The following is a 20317-nucleotide window of genomic DNA, read 5'->3' as shown; positions in this document are numbered from 1 at the left end:
ACCATCCCAAAGCCATTACCACACTCTTTTTATGAATTAGCAAGATGGTTGCAGAATAGAGTCAAGGCCCAGATACCATTCCCTGTAGTAAATATGAGTCATTAACCAAGGCATTAAATGTTCAGATTTTAAAACCCATGGTCTCAGAATATTACTTTTGGAAAACAAGGTTACCAGCAATTCTGTAAAGAAGATAGAGCAGTATGGTTTAAAACAAAAGAACAAATCACTAAAATATAAACATTTAAGATCTCTCTGAAGATTGACAGACACACCCAACCTTCACTAATTGTACCTATTAGCTTGGATCTTAATTGTACGTTAGTTAAATATATACAATCAATTTTCAGAGAATTCATATGAACTTCTTTCAGTGACACCAGTCACACTGAGGGAATGGGTGAAAGTGAAGGAAAGAGATCATTGATGTCAAGCAATTTATAATCTTGGTGGGGGAAGCATAAGGCAACTAATCTAGCATTTCTTAAAATACCATAACGCCTAATACCTCTTGGTACCGAATAAAATAATAAAATAATGTAACTTTATGGTTATAAGAAATACTAGAGGTTTTGTAAATGAGAAAAAGGAAGATTTAAAAAAATGACTTCTCAAGAATTGACTGGAGGTTCTACAGATGAAAGCGAACTAAGTCCATACACACATAAGCTGTATATATACACATATAAATATACACACGTAGATTACTTCTTTATGGAGCCTTCTTGCCTTTATAGGGGATTTTAAAAATCAAGCATTAAAAAAATATGAGCACTAGGTTTGAGGTTCATGGTCCATAGTAAATTAGGCCCAAAATAAATGTACATATACGTAGCAGTAAATTTAAAGAAAAATGTTATAAGTAGGTCACATTATTAAAAAGACTGCAGGAACTGTGCCTCTTCTATCCAACCATTTATTCAATCATTTAATGTGGTTTTTATCTACCTTAGCAGGACAACTCTCAGTTTATTCTGGAAGGAGTTTAGGTATATTTTCTTAAGGGGGCGCTGAAGGATAGGATAGTCGATAGCGCATCCTGGTAAAGGTAAAGGGTTTGACCCACAGAATTTAGGTAGCTTTACTGATTTACAAAAATTGCGAAAGCACAGGCCAATCAACAAATGTTTGGCAAGCTCTACAAATGCTCTGTGTACATGTGAGAGATATAGCCTACAAGAGGGAAGTGTCGGGGGACTCACGAGACATGAGGTATTGTTACAGCACGGCCCGTCGCTGCAGTGGGCCCCGTTGGAGAGAGAGCACTTCTTACAGCAAAATCCATAGCATTCCTAGAGGGAACATTCACGTGAGTAAGTGAGAAAGCTTACAGGCTGGTCTTTCACCCCACTCTCCACATAGGACGGACGTATAATCCACATGAGGAGACTGAAACAATAACAAGCAAATATTTCAGGAAGTCATCACTTTAAACAATGATAATATTCCTTCCTGCCATATTTTTCAGCCAAGTATGATCTCCTGTGAAAGGGCTTCTCTACCAAAAAGTAAGCTTGTTTCTTAGCAGGCATCTCACCTTCAGTTAGTTCCAATACATTCTTAAGACTCTTTTTTTTTTTTATTTGACAGAGAGAAATCACAACTAGGCAGAGAGGCAGGCAGAGAGAGAGGAGGAAGCAGGCTCCCTGCGGAGCAGAAAGTCCGATGTGGGGCTCGATCCCAGGACCCTGGGATCATGACCTGAGCCGAAGGCAGAGGCTTTAACCCACTGAGCCACCCAGGCGCCCCAAGACTCTTTTTAAAAATATTTTATTTTTAAGTAATTTCTACACCCAACATGGGGCTCGGACTCATAATGCCAAAATCATGAGTCATGTGCTCTACTGATTGAGCCAGGCAGGGGCTCCCAAACTCTATCTAGTTTCATAAAGACAAAAATAATACATACCACAGAAAGACTATTTTGTGATTTGATAATATTTGAATGGGATGAATATGAACCGTGAATTTTTAAGAGGTAGGAGATTTGATTAGAAGAACCCATTAGGTGTTTTTTCAAACTAGGTCATAAGGACATGATGAATTCTAACATGTCTGAGCTGGGATTAAGCACTGATGAGAGAGATGAGAGATAAGAAAGACAGTAACACCACAGAGAAGGACCCTGTAGACTTCTTGCTATTCTTGCTTGCTCTGGGGAGGAGCTGCGTTAAAGGCAGGATAGATCTCTTATACCTACCACGTGTAAACCGCAGTCACATTCCTCTCCAGCCTCCACATACCCATTTCCACATTCTGTGGGCTCAAATAGCTAAAAGAGATTAGGAAGAGAAAGGAAAAACATTTTAATTTATCACAGAAAATCAACACGCAAAGAGGGCTACATACATGGTCCTGTAATCACGTGCAATTTTTCTGTGATCTGTTGTTAACGGCATCTTACAAACGATGTCTGTGTGGTAACACTGTTCACTTATTAATAACACTTCGAATAACCATATGGGTAGTATTTCTTGGAGGATTCTCTGGAGGTGGGCTCCAGAGATGACCTCTACCATTAGAATTACTTATTAATGGAAATGAGCTATCAAAAGGAATAGATCATTTATTACATGTGCTAATGGAGCTCAGATGCGATGCTAAGGCTCACAGATACCTAATTTACTGACTTATCTCCAGGCAGCTGAGAAAACACAAAAATTGTCAAACAGATAAAATGTTTCAGTCACAGCCACATGTAATGAATACAATCAAGGAAATGCAAATAAGTGTAGAAAAGGGGCCGCTGGAAATCCATGCCCATCATTCTCATTGAAAAGAAATCTGTCCTGTCTAAAGTACATTAAATAAATGCACAGACATATTCACGGAGGTATAGGAATCTCTCAGTCATTCCTGGAACACTGGAGGAGTCGAATTTCTGGAAAAATGCACTCCACTAGTGCTACGAACTTCCCGGCCAGACAACCCATCCTGCAGCCAATCGTGGAGGAGCTGAGCGTTTATGAGAAACATTCCTTTTTTCCCTCAGCTGGGGCAAGAGCTCCCTCTGCATGCCCATTACACTTGCGTGAAGACTGGAACAGCACATTCCAACCCAAATGCTCAAAGACAGGAATGTGAGAGGGCAAGAGAGACTCCTCCTCTAGGAACCCCAAGGAAGGATTGCCTTCCACCGAGGCCATCTAAGAAAGACCCGATTCTCCTTCCACTTCCAGGAAGGAAAAACTCTTATTCAAAGCAAGAAAGCTTTCCAGGGTACTTGGGTGAGACTCCTCCATAGGAAAGTCCAATGAGTGCAATCACCAGTCCTAATCTCTGTGGTATTTTATCAGCCGGCAGGAGAAAATGGAAATGGGAAGCTCAGGCAGGAACATGGCTAGCACTTCCTTCAGGCCTCGCGTGGAACCAGCTGTTAGATCTCGCTTTTAGGAGCCTTCTTCCAACCAGCAGCAGGCCCTGATCACAAACCGGATGGAAAACATCACAGGTGGGAAGGATCCCACAGCACAGAAAAGAGGCATGCAGATAATGTGGAAAATAACATGTGCACCACGCATGGGCACCTTCATTGACTAAAAGCACTCAGAAAAAAAAGTCAGTTCTTTGATACATACATACAAATTATTCTACTGGAATACACCGGGGCTTTTAAAAAATCATTCTACCACATAGCTTTAAAAAAAAATCCATATTTACTAACTTTTAAAATTGAAGATGTATCGTTATTTAGTTTTCAAGTTACCTGAACAGTTTTTTTTCTACTGACAGGCAGTTTCAGAAATCTAATGATGGATCCTTCCACACACACACTAGAAACCTTGGGACTCACTGTTGTGCTCTCGGGCACAATACTTCTAATTGGCTGGTGAGACACTAGGCAGGTGAGATTAGTCATGTACACTTCAACTCATTAACGCCAGCAGCTCCCATCAATTCATTACTACTCCTTTCCCCCATTTTGAACACATGGAAGTTTTTGGATTTCTGTTCTGAGGGTCAATGCCATGAAAGGCAGACAGCTGGATTTAAGGGTTGCAAGGTCACTTTATAATTCCTGTTTCTTTTTCTGCAGACTCACTGAGATTTTATACAGATGTCAGGCATCCAACTAACATCCCCTGACTACAGAAGTATCACTTAATTATGAGGATAGGAGTAAATTATTCTGTCATTTACCCACATTAGTCAGTGATTATTTTTCCTTAAGGTTAACATGATTTCACTACTCTCAATTTATAAAGCATTACACATTTTGTATAGCAAAGGGACGATATTTGACTTACGAAGTAGTATTTTCAAAAGAAATATGAAATTTGCAATGTTAGAATTTCTATACCATCTGCTAATTAGCAGCAATCCTGCTTTTTTGCCTGTTGAATGATTCATTTCCAAATATGTTACTAGAGGTCCACAGTGCCTTATGCAAAAGCTTTGTACCCAGTGAGTTTGAAATTTCTGGCTTTGCTAGATTGTAGAAAAGTATGATGCATGTTCTATGTAATAGCCCTGAGGGGCCTGGTGCATACCCTATAATCACAAACACTTATATGTCTGCAGTAATACTTACAAATATTTATGCTATGAGGGGTAATAAAGGTTCTCAGTCCAAGAGAAGTTTTACTGCCTAATGTGTTTTCTGCAAACTCACAAAAAAGACGTCCAATTTTCAGAGCTTTTTGAATTAAGAACTTAATGGATAAGGATTGTGACAATGCACATATGAATTTTGATGAAATGACAGTTGACCCCATGGGCCTTCCCACATAAAGAGATTCTATAATAAATACGCATATGTATTTATGAGATCCATAAATACTTTGGACCATCTTTTGGCTAACTTCTGTGGGTATTTCTTATTTCTATATCTACATCTATATCTTATATCTGGATAGCCTAGATAGGAGAATAGACCACTCAAAAAGAAAAGAAAAAAAGCCAAGGAACTAGTTGTATTCTTTGAGAGAATGTCAATGGAAAATGGACTTTTCGTCAGAGAAACAGGTTAAAACTATATATGTTAATCTAACCCACAACCTCTAAGCAGCAGGTTGAAAATCCTAACATGTAAATTTCAAAGATATTCTGATTGAAGTATGTTTGTTTCTTTGTTTGGAGGACGAAGTGGGAGGGGTACAACTAGCACTGAAAAAATCAGAGACTCACAGCAGCAAAACTGGTTTTGTCGCTCATTTACACAGGACCAGACTTCATATGATAATGGCTTTTATGACTAAATACTAATCAGACAAATCCCCTCCTCCCCAAAAAGACCTGTTTTCCAAGACAAGTATCTAGCATTTTTCAGTGTTCCACTGTAAAAAGATATGTAAAGATACGTAAAAAGATATTTGCATCTCGTTTTATTAAGGCATGTGCTACTTTTCAACATTTCCCACTGAGTAAAATGCAAACATGGCTTTCCAGTCTTTTCCCATAAGAGATTTGTGACTAATGACTGTGAGCAGATCTGAGGTGCATATGATTTCTAAGGCTATATTGATTTCATAAATGTTACGTACATTAAACAAATTTCTTAGAAGTTAAAAAAAATTAAATAATTACACTTCCTGAATTACTAACCTTTGTTGGCCTGTTGAAAAGACAGGCTCCACCTCCTCTCTGTAAAAAGTCTCTATATTCCAAAATGCTGCACTTTGAGAACTTTCGGGAATGGGACACCCTGAGAAAATAAAGAATCAATTATGTAAATAATTTACCGAAAGCAGTCATCAGAGAAGAAAATTAGAACCCGTGAATTAGAGCAACATGTTCACTCTGGATCTAGACGATTCCGCACAGGTCCATTTATGTTCAAATTGCCAAATAAGTATATGTGGTAGAATTTGTAAAAATAGATAGTCAAAGAAAACCACAGATTGGGAGTCAGGTTATAACCTCCTCAGCAGCCAAGCCCTTCTATGCCTGGGCTTAGAAGAGTTTTGGAAAGCTTATCACAAAACTTCGCCACCTAGGCTCTATTTTAAAGTGTGGTCATTTTTATTTGCTCTCTCTCAGTAAAGCAAGCACTTTTTTTTTTTTGCCTCTGTCCTGAATAAAAGATGCAAAGGCACTTATTAGATTTTACTTTGGAGGAAGGAATTTTGACAATCTAGTAAAGATCACATAATGCAGACTGCAGCAACACCAATGAGGCAAACAAGGAAATCCTAAAGTATTATACTATATATACACAAACATACATATACAAACATGAATATATATATACATATGTATGTATATATGTTTTTAGCACATACACACTTGGTAAAAACAGAATGAGGGTAAGCTCCTTCTGAATTAGAATTAGGTTATAGCTTTTCAGGCTCAACTTCAAACACATTCATGATTTAGGAATATGATATGAGGCTTTTTGTGATTTAATTAATCTAATTACTATTCCTATGTCAGTACATAGGGAGATATTATACACATGGGCAAGGCTAAACTGAATCATATGCATTGATTCTTTGGGCATATTTTTCATAGTACTTCATTTGAGAGTAACAGGCCACTGATTTTAGGATGCAATCAAAAAGTTTTTTGTATCCTGATGCATGAGGGTAGTATATGCAAGTAAGAAAAAATTTTGACATTGTTGACAGTGATCTCTTAAAGGGACTATGTAGAAATGTGTACTCAAGAAAATATATATATTAACTTTAATTTTTTTTTCTATCCTCCGGGTGGTCAGTCTGAAGATTCATTTAGAAATTAGGAGTTTAGAAGACAGAAAGTGCCTCCTTATAGAAGCAACATTATAAATGGTATTAGCTTCCTATAGTAGTTCTCAAAAATGCTGTTTAAGCCATAATTTTACTAAACTATGGCAGAACAGTAAGGGGAGCATGAAAGTTAACAGCTTCAGGTTTAAACTGCATTTCTAGAAACATATGTTCTAAAGCAGCAGGCAGAACTGTTGACTATCTCTGCAAATCCTCATTTTCACACTCCTCTTTTCCCCATGAGCCCGACTCCTGGTGGGAACGTAAAGAAGGGACTCTGTACAAGTAGGTCAGGGCCTCTGGCCACTGGGATTACTCAGGAGAGGAGGAGGACCAGAAATAGGCAATATATTGAGCAGATCTCTGGCATGGGCAGAAGAAGCAGGACAGACACGGGTGAGACAATGTCTTCCATCTAGTAGGAGTGGGCTCTAGCTTGGGAGCCTTGGATTAGTGGCTCCCACGGGGGCAGGAGCCAGGTTGGGGCGGGGGGCAATATTTCCAGGCCCTGGCTCCCAGCCCCTCCCAGGCGTGACTCTAGTTCTCAAAGTATCCTCACAAAGAGAGAGGAGATAGGTGCGAAAATATTCAAATGTCTATCAATAGATGCTACCAATTTTAGACACAATAATTCTGTCTCAATAAGAAAAAAGCTCTATCGATTATATAAGCAGTATAGTACCATTTTTACTGCACCAAATATGTCTATTTGTGAGTTCCTTAAAATATAAATTGATGAAGAAATTGATTTTCACGACTGCTTCAGGCAGACAACGAGCTTGTATTCTAAGTGCACTAAAAAAATCAATGCCTCTACTAAACTTAGAAGCATTTAATAATGGGCTTCTTTTAAAGGTTAATAGAAATAGGAGTTGTTATTATACTTTACTATTATCAACAACTTTAAATAAAAAATTAAAATATAAGGTGAATCAGTCCTTTCATTTTTAAAATGTCAGATAATTAATGATTGAACTTATACCGAGTGCTGAGCCTAAAAGACCAGTACCCGAGAGACTGTGTAGCACTTCCATGCAGCAATGTCAGTGAAAGGCATAAAGCAAATGCGTGTATAACGAAAAGTTACCCTGTTTCCTCCATGATGCAGCCGCCCCAGGATTCTGTGCAGTCACATTCTAGTCCAATGAAATAATAAAAAGCAACAGAAGAAAAACAACAAAAGTCACATCTTTAATTTGCATTTCCACTTTTGAGATAAGTCCTTATTACCAATTCCATGTCATGTAGATACAGAATGTAAAATCTCACCAAACAAAATCTATTTCCATTCAATCACTGTTTCTTTACGTCCTTTCCAGAAGTATAGGTTATTTCCTAAGACAACCCCTGGCAAGATATAAAACTGTCACTCTCTTCATTTTTGTAACTCAGAAAACTCAACCGAGTTCCTAGTTCTAATGTTTAATGAAAAGTAGCCTGGTCTGGAAATGAAAAGCCTGAGTTCTAGACCAAGGCTTACCTGAGTTCTAGCTCAAGGTCTCCCTGATAGGCAAGTCCTGCAGGCAAGTGACTTAGTACTTCTTGGGTTTAGTGTTTCCACCTTGAAAATGGAGAACAGCCTCTCCGCCCATCGCCCAGAGCGGTTCGAGGGCTCACACAAGATGAGGGCCAGCACACACTCTGGAAGCGGTCAAGCTCTCCTGCACACGTCGTGAATCATTACTGAAAACCTCCCCCAACAGAGCACATTGGAAGTTACAGGAGAGAATTCACTTGCTAGATTCAAAGCAGGGTTTGGCCAGAGACTTGCAGAACACTATGCTCAAAGGTTTAGGAAAAGAGAGCGTTCTAAAATATAAATGTAAAGTGTCATTAAAACTAAACATTAACTATCGCGAACTCAACCGAGATGCCAGAGACTGACATACTGATACTGCAATGGGCTGTTCTTTTCATTCATTTATTTTTTTTTCCAATTCTCTTTTCTATCATAGACAAAGATATTTTCAAGGAAAGGCTTCCAGATAGATTTTTTTAAAAGTCAAAGTTCAGAACTAAAGAACTATCCACCTAAACAAACAAGTCACAAAGGAATGAAACATTTTAGGAAGGACCTACTCCAGGCATTGGTCCTGAACCCCTACTTCTCACCCCAACCCCTCACCCAACTCCATAACATCTCCCAGCTGACCCCAGCGTTGGCCTCTTCCAGGCTCCCAGGTTCCCAAACAAGGTCATAAACCTGGCCCTACTCCCTTCTGATTTTAAGGCCATCTATCCCAGCTGATCAAACACAAAACACCTCCTTTAATGTGTACTATGTGATCCCTTGGAAAGCAAATACTCTGAGCAAGATTCTAATAAATGCAAGTCTGTGGATATCTGCTAAATGCCACCAGACTTAATATACACATGAAGTGATGACTTAATATACCCATAAAGGGAATCCAGAAGCCCCGGATATGTATTTTGTTTCAAATTTCTGTAACACTATGCATTAATGATAATTATTTGATAGTCATCAAAAAGGTATAAAATAAATGTAGGATAATGTTACAGTAGGTTTTTGTCCTTTTCTTCCTTGGGGAGCTGAGGTGGGCAGGGAGACCTTTACTTTTAGCATCTGATACTTTCACAGAGGAGAACAGACTTCCACGTAAGAGAATAATTTGAGGGAAGACCTTGGTCCTTCCTTCCACGGCATCCCATTATGACTTTTTGGGGTCCTAGGCACTTTTGCCTCATGCCACAAGAAATGTATTAGAAATTGTATTTTACTACTTTGTTGGTCAAAGAGGAATATAATCCAGGTTGGATTTTATTCTGATTTTTAAGGAAATTGAAATTTTTCATGGATTCCTAAAACTCTTGTGGGCTTTGGATACTTTGCCACTGGAAGCTCAGCCCTTTCTTTCCATCTTCCTCTCCTCTGATTAATGAAGAGAGTGCCAGCAGCACTCACTGGCTGCATTTCCCCACTGGATGGGATCTGCGGCCCTGTTTGGATTTCCCCTTGGCGTGACCTGCCCATGCGAGGGTTATCCTCTACCACCTGTTTCCAGGCTTAAAGGGCCCTCGAAGCAGGGCTGCCTATAGGGGAGCCTTCTTCCCGAACCTTCCTGATGGGACCATGTGGGTGAGTTCAGAGGTAGGTAGGCGGGAAAGTTTAATTAGAATTGGAGTTCCTCTTTGACACTAGATCTAAGCTATTTTCTGATCCAGCTGCATTATTATTGACTCCCAATGGAACTTTTTTGACACCTAGGGTCTACACTCCACTGCTTAGAACACAGAGGGTGACTGTTCACCCTCTGCCTTAAACCCCAACACTCTGCAATGTGAGAAAGAGTTGCTCCTGTTCTGAGAAAGTACGATTTTATGTGTTTTGAAGGAGAATATCTACAACCCAAACAGATTGAGAATTACCTGCAGTTGCTCATTGGATCACCTTTTTGAAGAGGAAGGAGGTACACTACAATTAAGCTCCAATGACTTAGGAATGAAAATTATTTATGTATTATTGACTGTACATGCACTATACAGACAGAATGGCACATGAAAGTGAGTAAGAAGGTCAATGTACATACTTGGCTTTCTGCTAGAAGGTTCCCATTGGATTCCAAGGTTTTGAGCCAGGCTCTGCGATAAAACTTGTGCCACTGCCATTGGAAGACCATACTGTTTTTCAGAGTTGAAAGTGTGTGGGAGACATTTGAGAGAGTGCACAAAGCTAGTTATTATTTCTTAATCATCACTACATATCATCTCAGTTCCCTAAGTAGAGCCTCACAGCATCAAAAGATGGCATATGCTCCTTATCACTTCTTCTTGCAACTGGGCCCAAGAAGCAGAAAGCCTCTCTTCCTATGTGACGTCTCTCAGAACTTGATGCTCTCACATGGAAACATAAAATATAAGCCCTAAAAGGCTATGCCCTGATTCAACTCATACCAAACCAAGAATAAACTCAACTTACTACAAGTATGCCAAGAAAGGTCTTGACTGAATGATGGCTTTTGGGATTAGCTGGTATAATATATTCTGGCATTGATCAGGGTTTACATACAGTTGGTTTGGCTTTTTGGGTGCTGTTGCCAACTGGTAAGGATTTCCTCGATATAAATGAAGGTACTAGAATCCAAACAAAGAGACTAAGGAAATATTTGTTTCAATGAGTTCTACAGAGGGATAGGTAGAAGGCATAAAGATGGAAATTTTATATGGAGCGAAAACAAAAATACTGATTAAACATAATCATAAACTCTTAGATTTAATTGAGTTAAATCTAACATGCGTAGGAGAGCATTATAGCTTAAAATTATCAGGAAAGGAATAGTAAGTTTATAAAAATTTATCCACAGAGGTAAAAAAAATATCTGGACCAATCTTTGGCATGCATTTGCCTGATACACATGAAAAGCCATAATTATGAAATGAAGCAATACCTCTCTTCTAACACCATAGACCACTTTGGGTTCCAATTACTAGTATAAATCACTCATACCTTATTCTTATGTCATTGTCATTTTAAACAAGCCTAAGAGGGATGGAAACTAGGCCACAGGGAAGAAAGAGGTCAGATGCAAAGATAAAGCTCTACTTTAAGAAAATTGATCAAATTTACCTCATTCACACCAACTCCCCTTGTGCGAGAACAGACACCTCCAAAGTAACTCAGACTGCTTCTCTTATAGTGGAATGTCATACGCCTAAAGAAAAAAAGAAGTGCTCTCAGGAAACCAATGTAGTGACCGTCATATACACCCTCCCAAGACACACCTACTCACTCTTCCACACTGAACACCCCAAAGTCATTCTCCCTCAAGAAACTGAAAATTATATTTTAAATACCTTTAGATTTATGTTGTCATAAATACCTTTAAATTTATGTTATGTGAAGAAATCTCAGTTGAGCAAACATTAATTGAGAACCTACTAAGCACTGGCTGATTATTATAAATTATGATAAATTTCTAAATTATTATACATTGCTGATTATCGACTGAGAGACAAGGAAGTAAAGAACTAAGGTGAGAGGCAAGGAAGGAAGAATCTGGTGGGTCTGATTCTGACATTCTGAAAATAGCTTCAAAACTGATTCTCAAAAGTGCGGTCACTGCCCTCTCATGCACTTAAGAGTGTTCATTTAACTGAAAATAGCTTTGTCATGAATAGCAAACCACCTAATATATCGAAAGACAGTACAGTCATCCTTTTCCTCACTGATAAAAATCTCAATTTTATTCGATGGTTCACTTCAAAAGACTGTATTTCCTGGCCTCTCTTGAAGCTCTGTGTGGCATGTGACTACGAGCCAGCAAATGATTCATTGGTAAAATGGATATGTGCATGCTTTCAGGAAATCTACTTTAAAAGACCTGACTCAGCTGGAAAGAGTGCTCTTTTGCACTCCTCCCTGCCTGTGTTTCTGGTGCCTGTAAAAAAAGGCTGGTGCACCAGCAGCCACCTTGAATCATGAGTTGACCTGGAGGACGGAAAGTGTTAAAGTAAGAACATGCTCCAAAAGTAAATCTTACGACCATGGAACCACCATGCCGGCACCAGACAACTTACCTCCCTGCTATTTATATAACCAGAGAGAGGAATCAATTCAAGATCTGTACACTGATGTATAACTTAACAGATACAGTAAGGGGATAAAGATCAATGTCAACCTAAAGACTGCAGGTACGTACGAGATGAGGTGCACGGCATCGGCGTGCTGTTTCATACGCTGCCGGTATTTGGAGAACTCATGGAGCATCTGCACAGGGTTGGTGGTGATCTCAATATGATCCTTCTCAGTCCAGGTCTCTACTGCTACCAGGACAACCCTGGTATTGAGCTGCTCCTTGTAAATCTGAGGGTATACAGGACAGGTGCAGGAGGAAAACACTGGGTCAAACATGCACAATCAGTGATTCAGAATCAGTGGAAGGACAGGAGGGGAGGTGAGAGGAGAACATGAGGCCACAATTAGCTTATCATAAAGAATGTTCTTAACTTTCTCATTTCCAAGAAAAAAAAGAAAGAAAGAAAGAAAAAACAATCACACAATTCAGCCTCTCCTACAAGACTATTTTAATCCCAAATCAGCACATTTATTGGCCAGGCATCTCACTAAGGGATGGACAGTAGGGATGTCAAGATTCTACAGTCTGGACATAAATTCCAAGCAGGGTTCAGTAAAATCACTCCCGAAGAGTGGCTTGAGCCTGACCTATTGGCTCTGAGTAAGTGCAGTACCACCAGTCAGTCCTGCAGGATTGAAACAGATCAGCAAATCCTTGCACCAGTGCCCAGGAACATGGCTGGCTTGTCCTTGGAGGTCCTTTTATGTGCCATGACACGTAAAAGAACACTGGGAGGGAATCCTAGATCTGGGCCAAAACAGGGAAAAGCAGATTCATATCACCCCCTTCCCCTTCACCGGTGGCCTTACTCCCTATTTAAACTGTGTTTTTCTGTTCTCTTTCTTGACTTTTGACCCAGTAGCTAAACAATTCACACAATTAAGCAATTTCTAAGACTGCTGTCATTTTGTCCTATTTTCAAGCTAATTAAGAAAATAATGGGTGATCTTTGAATACACTGAAGAAAAGGAGTATCATCATGCCTAAATCGACCTGAGCCTATAATGATTTTACAACAAGCTAGTTAAATGCAATGTCTTTTAAAAATTAATTGGCCAGCTTCAGAACCTTGTATGACAACCCAAATAAATACAAGTACATATAAATATACGTTAAATATAAGTACACATAAATTAAATATAAGTATATTAAATATAAGTATAAATAAAAATTCCACTTTGCAAGAGGTGGTTCTATTCAATCATGATAGAATGACCAACACAGAGATGTTACCAAGTCAACAGTTTTGGCAACTTCTCTTTTCCATATTCACTTATAGTCTCCTCTGAGAAGACTGCTGACAAGAGCTGAAATTACAGAAGATTAATAAACCAGGTGTAAACTGGCTTTCAGAATTTCAGTCCCAACTCTATATGGTACACTCTGCCCATCCGCCTGTATTACACCTTTACTCAACTGTGCCTACAGGTCTGACATGTTGTGAGTATTTACATGATGAAAGGTTTGGGGACTATTTCGAAGGCAGTTCTTTGGAGGAAATAAGTATCATTTAGACAGTTGGCAATTCATAAAAAGTTGTGGTTTTTTTCCCAGTTAAGAGGGAACATACCATAAGTATCGGATAAAAATAGACTTAACTGGACAAAATAGCACTTTACATTAGAAAACAAAGTAGTGTGCTGTATTTAATCTAGGACCAGCCAAACTGAACTATTCATTGGAACACAACAAATAATGTTCGCATCTACGTAATTCTACCTAAATCAGGAAACAGGAAGAAAATCTTAACCACTATTCTCTGTAGCTTAAAAATGAGACAGAAAAAAATATCAGTCTGAATGATTTATAGAGCTAGGAGTCTTTGTAAGGAGATATAGAACGTACTCTTTCAAATTAATTTTATTTGGGGGACTGTGCTTAATTGTCCTCTAGACATAAAATCTGAGCCTTCACTACTAAGAAAATAAATCTCAGTTCTTAAAAAAAACATACTCCACTTGAATCAATTAGCTCTCTTATAATATACTTAAGACAATAAGCTCAATTGGTCATCATTAACAAAGTTTCTAGATCAGGTGTAATTTATGCTCTTTTTAGCAGCTAATTTTCTCTAGTGTTTTTGTCCTTTGTCACATTCTAGGTGACAAAGAGGTCTAGACATCACTTAGAAGCAAAACTAATGCATCTTTGGGATGCGGAGAATGACCCAACCATCCCCAAAACACTGTTAATATTATTTTTCGTGAAGCAGAACACTCTATAATTTCTTAGCCAGATGAGCTTAACGATGGTGTTTTTTTTTTACCTTTGCCCAAGAAAGAACTAAAGTAAAAAGTAAACAAAGAAATATAAACCATCCCATCTTGGAAAAGTAGGTTCAAGAAAACTGGGATACTTACAGAATCCACAAGGTTGACCACAGACTTTGCGAAGTTATTGGTGTGTGCATGAGAAGAGCGATACTTCTTATACTGGGGGGGGAAAGGATAGACCAGTCACTGCCAAATCATTATTTAATGGTAAATTTCACATATCAGTAAAAGCAGACATTTCAAAGAAAGCAATAGTACCTATGGGGATTAAAAATAGACAATTCTAAGTCCACCATATTGGATATGGTGGTGTTTATTAGGCAGCAAAACTCCATCTAAAACACCTGTACCAGTTCCAAGTATGAAGAGAACCTGTAGAAATCTGTGTGAGAAACTTTACACCCGAGAAACGAGTTGTTCACTCAGTCTTAATGTCTACAAATGCAATCTTCTTGTGTTCACTGAAACAACCTTCACAGTTTACGAGGGACTTAGCCAAGAAATTTAGTCCCAAGTGGACACACTTCTCCCTTTAAACTCAAGACCAGACACAGATCACGAAAATATCTTAGACAACACTTTAGATACTGATAGATCATGATATAGATTGCATTTCTTATACATATTCATATATTCTTTCCGAAGAATGTCTCCTCCAAGGAGGCCAAACAAAGCCTTTGCCTTTCAACTGTTCCAAGTCAGAACAAAGGAGGGACCAAAGTAAAAATGAAGTGCATGGATACTTTAAGATTGTTTATGGTTATTTATGATTATTTAAGAAAATAAATAAAAATAAATTAATAAAATAATTCCATAACAACATCTGGAGGGCTAGGGTTTTAGCAAAGAATACTGAGCAGTATGTCTTTGAGAGGACATTTGAAAACTGATTTGAAAACTATAGGGGGATCACGCCCTCTACTGAGAAAAAGGAAAACATACTCAAAACTACCGAATCAGATTTGCACCATAAATCTTTAAAATCTGTCTTTAATCATAATCTCTAAAATAACACATCTTTCATAAAGATTAAAAACAGTTCTACACTGGAAATCCATGAAATTCTTTTTTTTCCTCCTCTGCCCACTTCCACACTATAAATTTGTCAGGCTCCCTTCATTTCATTCTCTCTCTACCCCTGGTACTATGTTTTTAAAACAAAGATTTTATGTCTTCATGCTTACATGCCTGGTATTTATTTTTTATGATACTTTATACACTGACAACCCATGACAGATGTGCAATAAATCAGTACTGTTATTGGCAGCATTCACTAATTTATCACCATTTTTCATTTATAACATTTACTACAATGTGAATGTTTATATCCCCCCAAATTCATATGTTGAAATCCTAACTCCCGAAATGATGGTATTAAGAGGTGGCACCTTTGGGAGATACTTTGATCGTAAGGTGGAATTCTAATGACAGGGATGAGTGCCTCAAAGGAAACTCCAGGGAGCTCCCTTGCTCCTTGTTCCAGAGGAAGTGGGCGCAGAGCAAGGTGCTGTCTATGAATCAGGAAGCAGGTCCTCGCCACCTGCTGGCACCAAGATCTTGGGCTTCTCAGCCCCTAGAGTCATTCACAAGCTACCTAGTCTGCAGTGTTCTGTTATCACGGCCTGAATGGACTTGGACTCAGAATGAACTCAAACTTGATGTTACTACTGTCTCCATGCATCGTAATCTGATCCAAACTGTCTCCATGTGTTCTTTTATAGTAAACATCAATCTGGGCATGTAACTGGGCCAAAAACCTCATATTGATCTAAGTATCTCAGGGCACTTTAACAGGGTTTTCAAACCTGGCACAAAGAAGTTGCTATACATAGCTAAGCATTTTAAGTTGTCCAGCAAATTCCACACGCTAAAAAATTTCAAAGGTATTTTTTTTAAATATTTTTTATTTATTTGACAGAGAGAAATCACAACTAGGCAGAGAGGCAGGCAGAGAGAGAGGAGGAAACAGGCTCCCTGCAGAGCAGAGAGCCCGATGCGGGGCTCGATCCCAGGACTCTGGGATCATGACCTGAGCCGAAGGCAGAGGCTTTAACCCACTGAGCCACCCAGGCGCCCCTCAAAGATATTTTTTAAAGTAAAAGCAAAAGCCTCCACATTAAGTCCCTTTGGGGTGATGAAAATAATAAAAGTCTTGACATTAAGAAGCATACATTACAAAAAGAAAGGAAAAATATTAACCAACCCCTATTCTAAGGCAGTGGTATTATATACCTATGACAATTAACTTCACTGTGCTTCTGAACATGAATTTGTCCATTTTGGAGACTTCTTTTTGTAGAATCATGATCATGGGAAAACAGGACATGCAAGTTAAAAACTAATAAAATGAAGTCTTTTTTGCTGTTGTGATGTTTTCCACTTATTTCATATTTGTAATCTCCGTGCCTCTGATTTCCTTTATAGAAAGCTCCCTCCGCTGTGGGGTAAGCGAATGAGAAAGGTCAAGCATGGAAGCAAGAGTCCAAGTAAAAGATAATGAAGGTTGGACAGCTGCAGAGAGAAGTGAGTGGGTTCGCAGGGTTCGCAGGACATGTGCAGGAAGGCCAAGAATTAAAGATGACTCCCAGGTCTTGAACTTGAATAGCTGGGGAAGTAGAGGTGTCATTTAAAATAATAAGAACGATGAGGCAAAGAGAAGCTTAGGACTAAGAAATCAAGAGTGCTGATTTAGAAATGTTAGAGATGCCTGTTCAATACTGAGCTGGCAAGCAAGTAGACAGTTGGATACGTAAGTATGGATTCAGAAGGCTAGAGGCATAAAGTAGAGAGCGATGAATTTAAAGTCATGATATATTTTTTAAAGATGTTATTTATTTATTTATTTATTTATTTTGAGGTGGCGAGGGGCAGAGGCCAAGGAGAGAGAATCCCCAGCATACTCCCTGCTCCCAATGTGGGGCTCTATCTCCCGACCCTGAGATTATGACCTGAGACGAAACCAAGAGTTGGACACTTAACTGACTGAGCCACGCAGGCACCCCGAATGTCATGATATTACTTAAAGGTTGAAACTGGAAGTGTTCACATTGGCAAGAGTTATAGAGAGAAAAGAGAGCCCAAAACCAAGCTATGAGCACTGCCCTAATCCAGAGGCCAGATGCAAAAGCCTAAGAAGGGCGGGCCAGGGAGGTAGAAGAGCTGTTGTGTCAAGAGGCCGAAAGTATTCCACACAGGAGAGCGTGATCAACCGTGTCCACTGCTGCTGAGAGAGCACGAAAGAGGACACGCAGGGTACTCACAAGATTTGTTCACTTGTAGTTCCACTTAACTGAGCAGCTAGGATTTACCAGGATCTGTAAGTGTTTCTCCTACAGCAAATATTTCTCCTCACAACTCTCTGAGGTGGGTGTTATTAGACCATGTTAGAAAGGTGGACAGTGAAGTTCAGAGAAGACAAAGAACTTATCCAAGGTCACACAGCTGGAATTCAATGCCTACTTTGGGTTGAGATAGGAGATAAGCTTTTTCAGTTAACAATTCTGATAAAATAGTTTATGCATATTCCCAAGAAATCATGGTTCTTGATGAGAACTCATAATTTGTTAATGTGCCCATAACAGATAGTGATTTTTAAATAGGATTCAAATTGGGCTTAAATTGAAAAATATTTGAGCTATAACACACTTGCACTTAGACTTATACGTATGGATACAGCAAAAATGTAAGCAAAACTTTTTTCATGCACTTTAAGATATTTCAACCAATTTTCTATTAGAATAAGGCTTTTCATATTTATATTTAGTTCAAGTGACTCAAAGAAATATTTGCAGATCCTTATCAAGGCTATAACTGGCTCACAAATTGGGTTCCACCAGCCAACTACCAAGATGCTTTCTACAAAACTGAGGGATTTTTCCTTTCCTAATTGAAAGCCATTGATAACAAGATGCTTGTTCAAAATAAGGTGTCTGCCTTTTTTCAGGAAGCCAATATTAGGTTACTCTGAATTAAAGAGATTAGCTTGAATGTGAATGTGGGCAAAATGTTTCTATTTCCTGCATGAATAAGAAATAATTTTGCATACAAAGAAAGATGTGCAATCTCCATTTACGATAAAACTTACTTTCACAATTTGTGATCACTGAAAATAATTTACATTTAAAGTGCCAAATTTTACTTTGCCTTCCTGAGTAATTACAACCCTTAAAGAAATTTGTTTTTTGAAAAAAAAAAATAAAATTAGTGCTTGATTTTCAGTCTGAGGGTGACAGCTATCAAAACAACTGCGTTGCCTCATCTAGCACAAAGACTGTATAATGAGTCATTTCAAGGATCATCACCCTAAAACCCAACAGTAAATCTACAGGTATTAAAAAAACAGATGTTAATTATTCTCGTTCGGTTTTACTTTAAAAATGTGAATTTCAGGACTCTGACCCATGTTCTGATTTACTACTTTTTGTGGTAATCAAATGCAAAAACAATCTTCATTTTCTTCATTTCATATAAAGCACACCTTACAAAAACTTTTTTCTCACATCTCAAAAGAAAAAAATCCTTATAAAATGACACACTTATGTGGGAGTTGGATGTATCCTGGCCTCAAAGCAAAAGGAATATGTTGTTACCCCAGATATAACATTTATTTAAATCGTAGAAATCACCTTAGGTAATTTCTTTCCACTTTAGGTACTATTACTACTCAAAATTAAAACTTTTTATTTCATTTCTTACTATGTATTTCTGCCAAGTTTATCAGTGAAAATTACAGTTCTTTTCTTCTAGTTTCAAAGATAGATGAACATATCATGACTAGTTCTCACTCAATTTTAATAATAATAATAATAAAACGATTACCAAGGTTTACCGTGAACAAATCTGGTAGCATAAAGAAGATAAGTTTATCACAGAATATATGCTATAATGTGCAGAAAATTTCCATATATGAAAATGATATTATAATGGGAAGGTGCTATTTTATATTTATAAGATAATGACAAGATTATGTAAATGTTTCCATTTAAAAGGATTAAAAAATAAATCCAAAGTGTATAATATTAAAAAAAATTAATGTTTCCAATTTATACAGTTACTGATACCTAATCTGACTGATAGCTTTATGTACCTTCCTACCAGAGTATGGTGGAACAGGAGATGGGGAGATAGAAGTCATGGGTTGGAGAAGTGTTCTATTCATTCCCAGCTTTCTGTGAATGTACTGTGTGAATTTAAAGGCATTGGATGAATCATAATTATTCCTTCCATGACTTTAAAAGTATTTGCATAATGGATATTAGAAAAAGGGGAAGTGTCTAATGCCATAGTTTCACAAATGCCACAACGCTAAGGACTGAGAAATACCTACAAGAAATCTCAATGTCCCAATCAACAAAAATAGTTCAGATGAAAAATTTTCTTGGGGTTTCAAGCAAATTAATGTCCTTCTGAAACTCTTAGTTTAGCCTTTATTATCTAAAATTATTGTCTATATATTTGGTTTTCCTTCCAACCAGAGAGGACCTCTCCTTTCCTTCTGCTAACATATATCAAGCAATATATTTAAAAGCTACTGGTAAATAAAATAAATCTGCATATATAATTAACAGGTATTCCACTTAATAATACTCAGCATAACTAAACCAGTATTTAGCTAGTAATAGAAAATGTCTGCTAATGTAGAGAGTCAAGTATAAGTTTAAAAATAAATTAAGTCATATTTTTTAAATTTATGGTTTCAAGGCCTTTTCTTGAGTAGGGTCTACTAATTAGAATTGCACACTGTCATTTTACTCTATCACCTACT

At 38.1% G+C, this 20317-nt stretch overlaps 1 protein-coding gene across 2 annotated transcripts in view; it reads right to left on the bottom strand.

Annotated features, from left to right (window-relative positions):
- ADAM23 (ADAM metallopeptidase domain 23) overlaps positions 1 to 20317 on the bottom strand; it is a 179040-nt gene that overhangs the window by 38279 nt on the left and 120444 nt on the right. For both annotated transcript variants that reach the window (XM_046019346.1, XM_046019347.1), the window contains exons 10-17: positions 14641 to 14712; positions 12344 to 12507; positions 11272 to 11356; positions 10235 to 10325; positions 7774 to 7822; positions 5545 to 5644; positions 2201 to 2272; positions 1203 to 1292 (exon numbers count right to left, since the gene is read on the bottom strand). In XM_046019346.1, the coding sequence (XP_045875302.1) occupies positions 1203 to 1292; positions 2201 to 2272; positions 5545 to 5644; positions 7774 to 7822; positions 10235 to 10325; positions 11272 to 11356; positions 12344 to 12507; positions 14641 to 14712 (723 nt within the window). The remainder of the gene's footprint in view (positions 1 to 1202; positions 1293 to 2200; positions 2273 to 5544; positions 5645 to 7773; positions 7823 to 10234; positions 10326 to 11271; positions 11357 to 12343; positions 12508 to 14640; positions 14713 to 20317) is intronic.

Source organism: Meles meles, chromosome 9 (assembly GCF_922984935.1).
Source record: "Meles meles chromosome 9, mMelMel3.1 paternal haplotype, whole genome shotgun sequence".
Taxonomy (NCBI): Eukaryota; Metazoa; Chordata; class Mammalia; order Carnivora; family Mustelidae; genus Meles; species Meles meles.
Note: the sequence above shows the minus strand (reverse complement) of the source record. Positions and strands in the feature narration are given on the sequence as shown.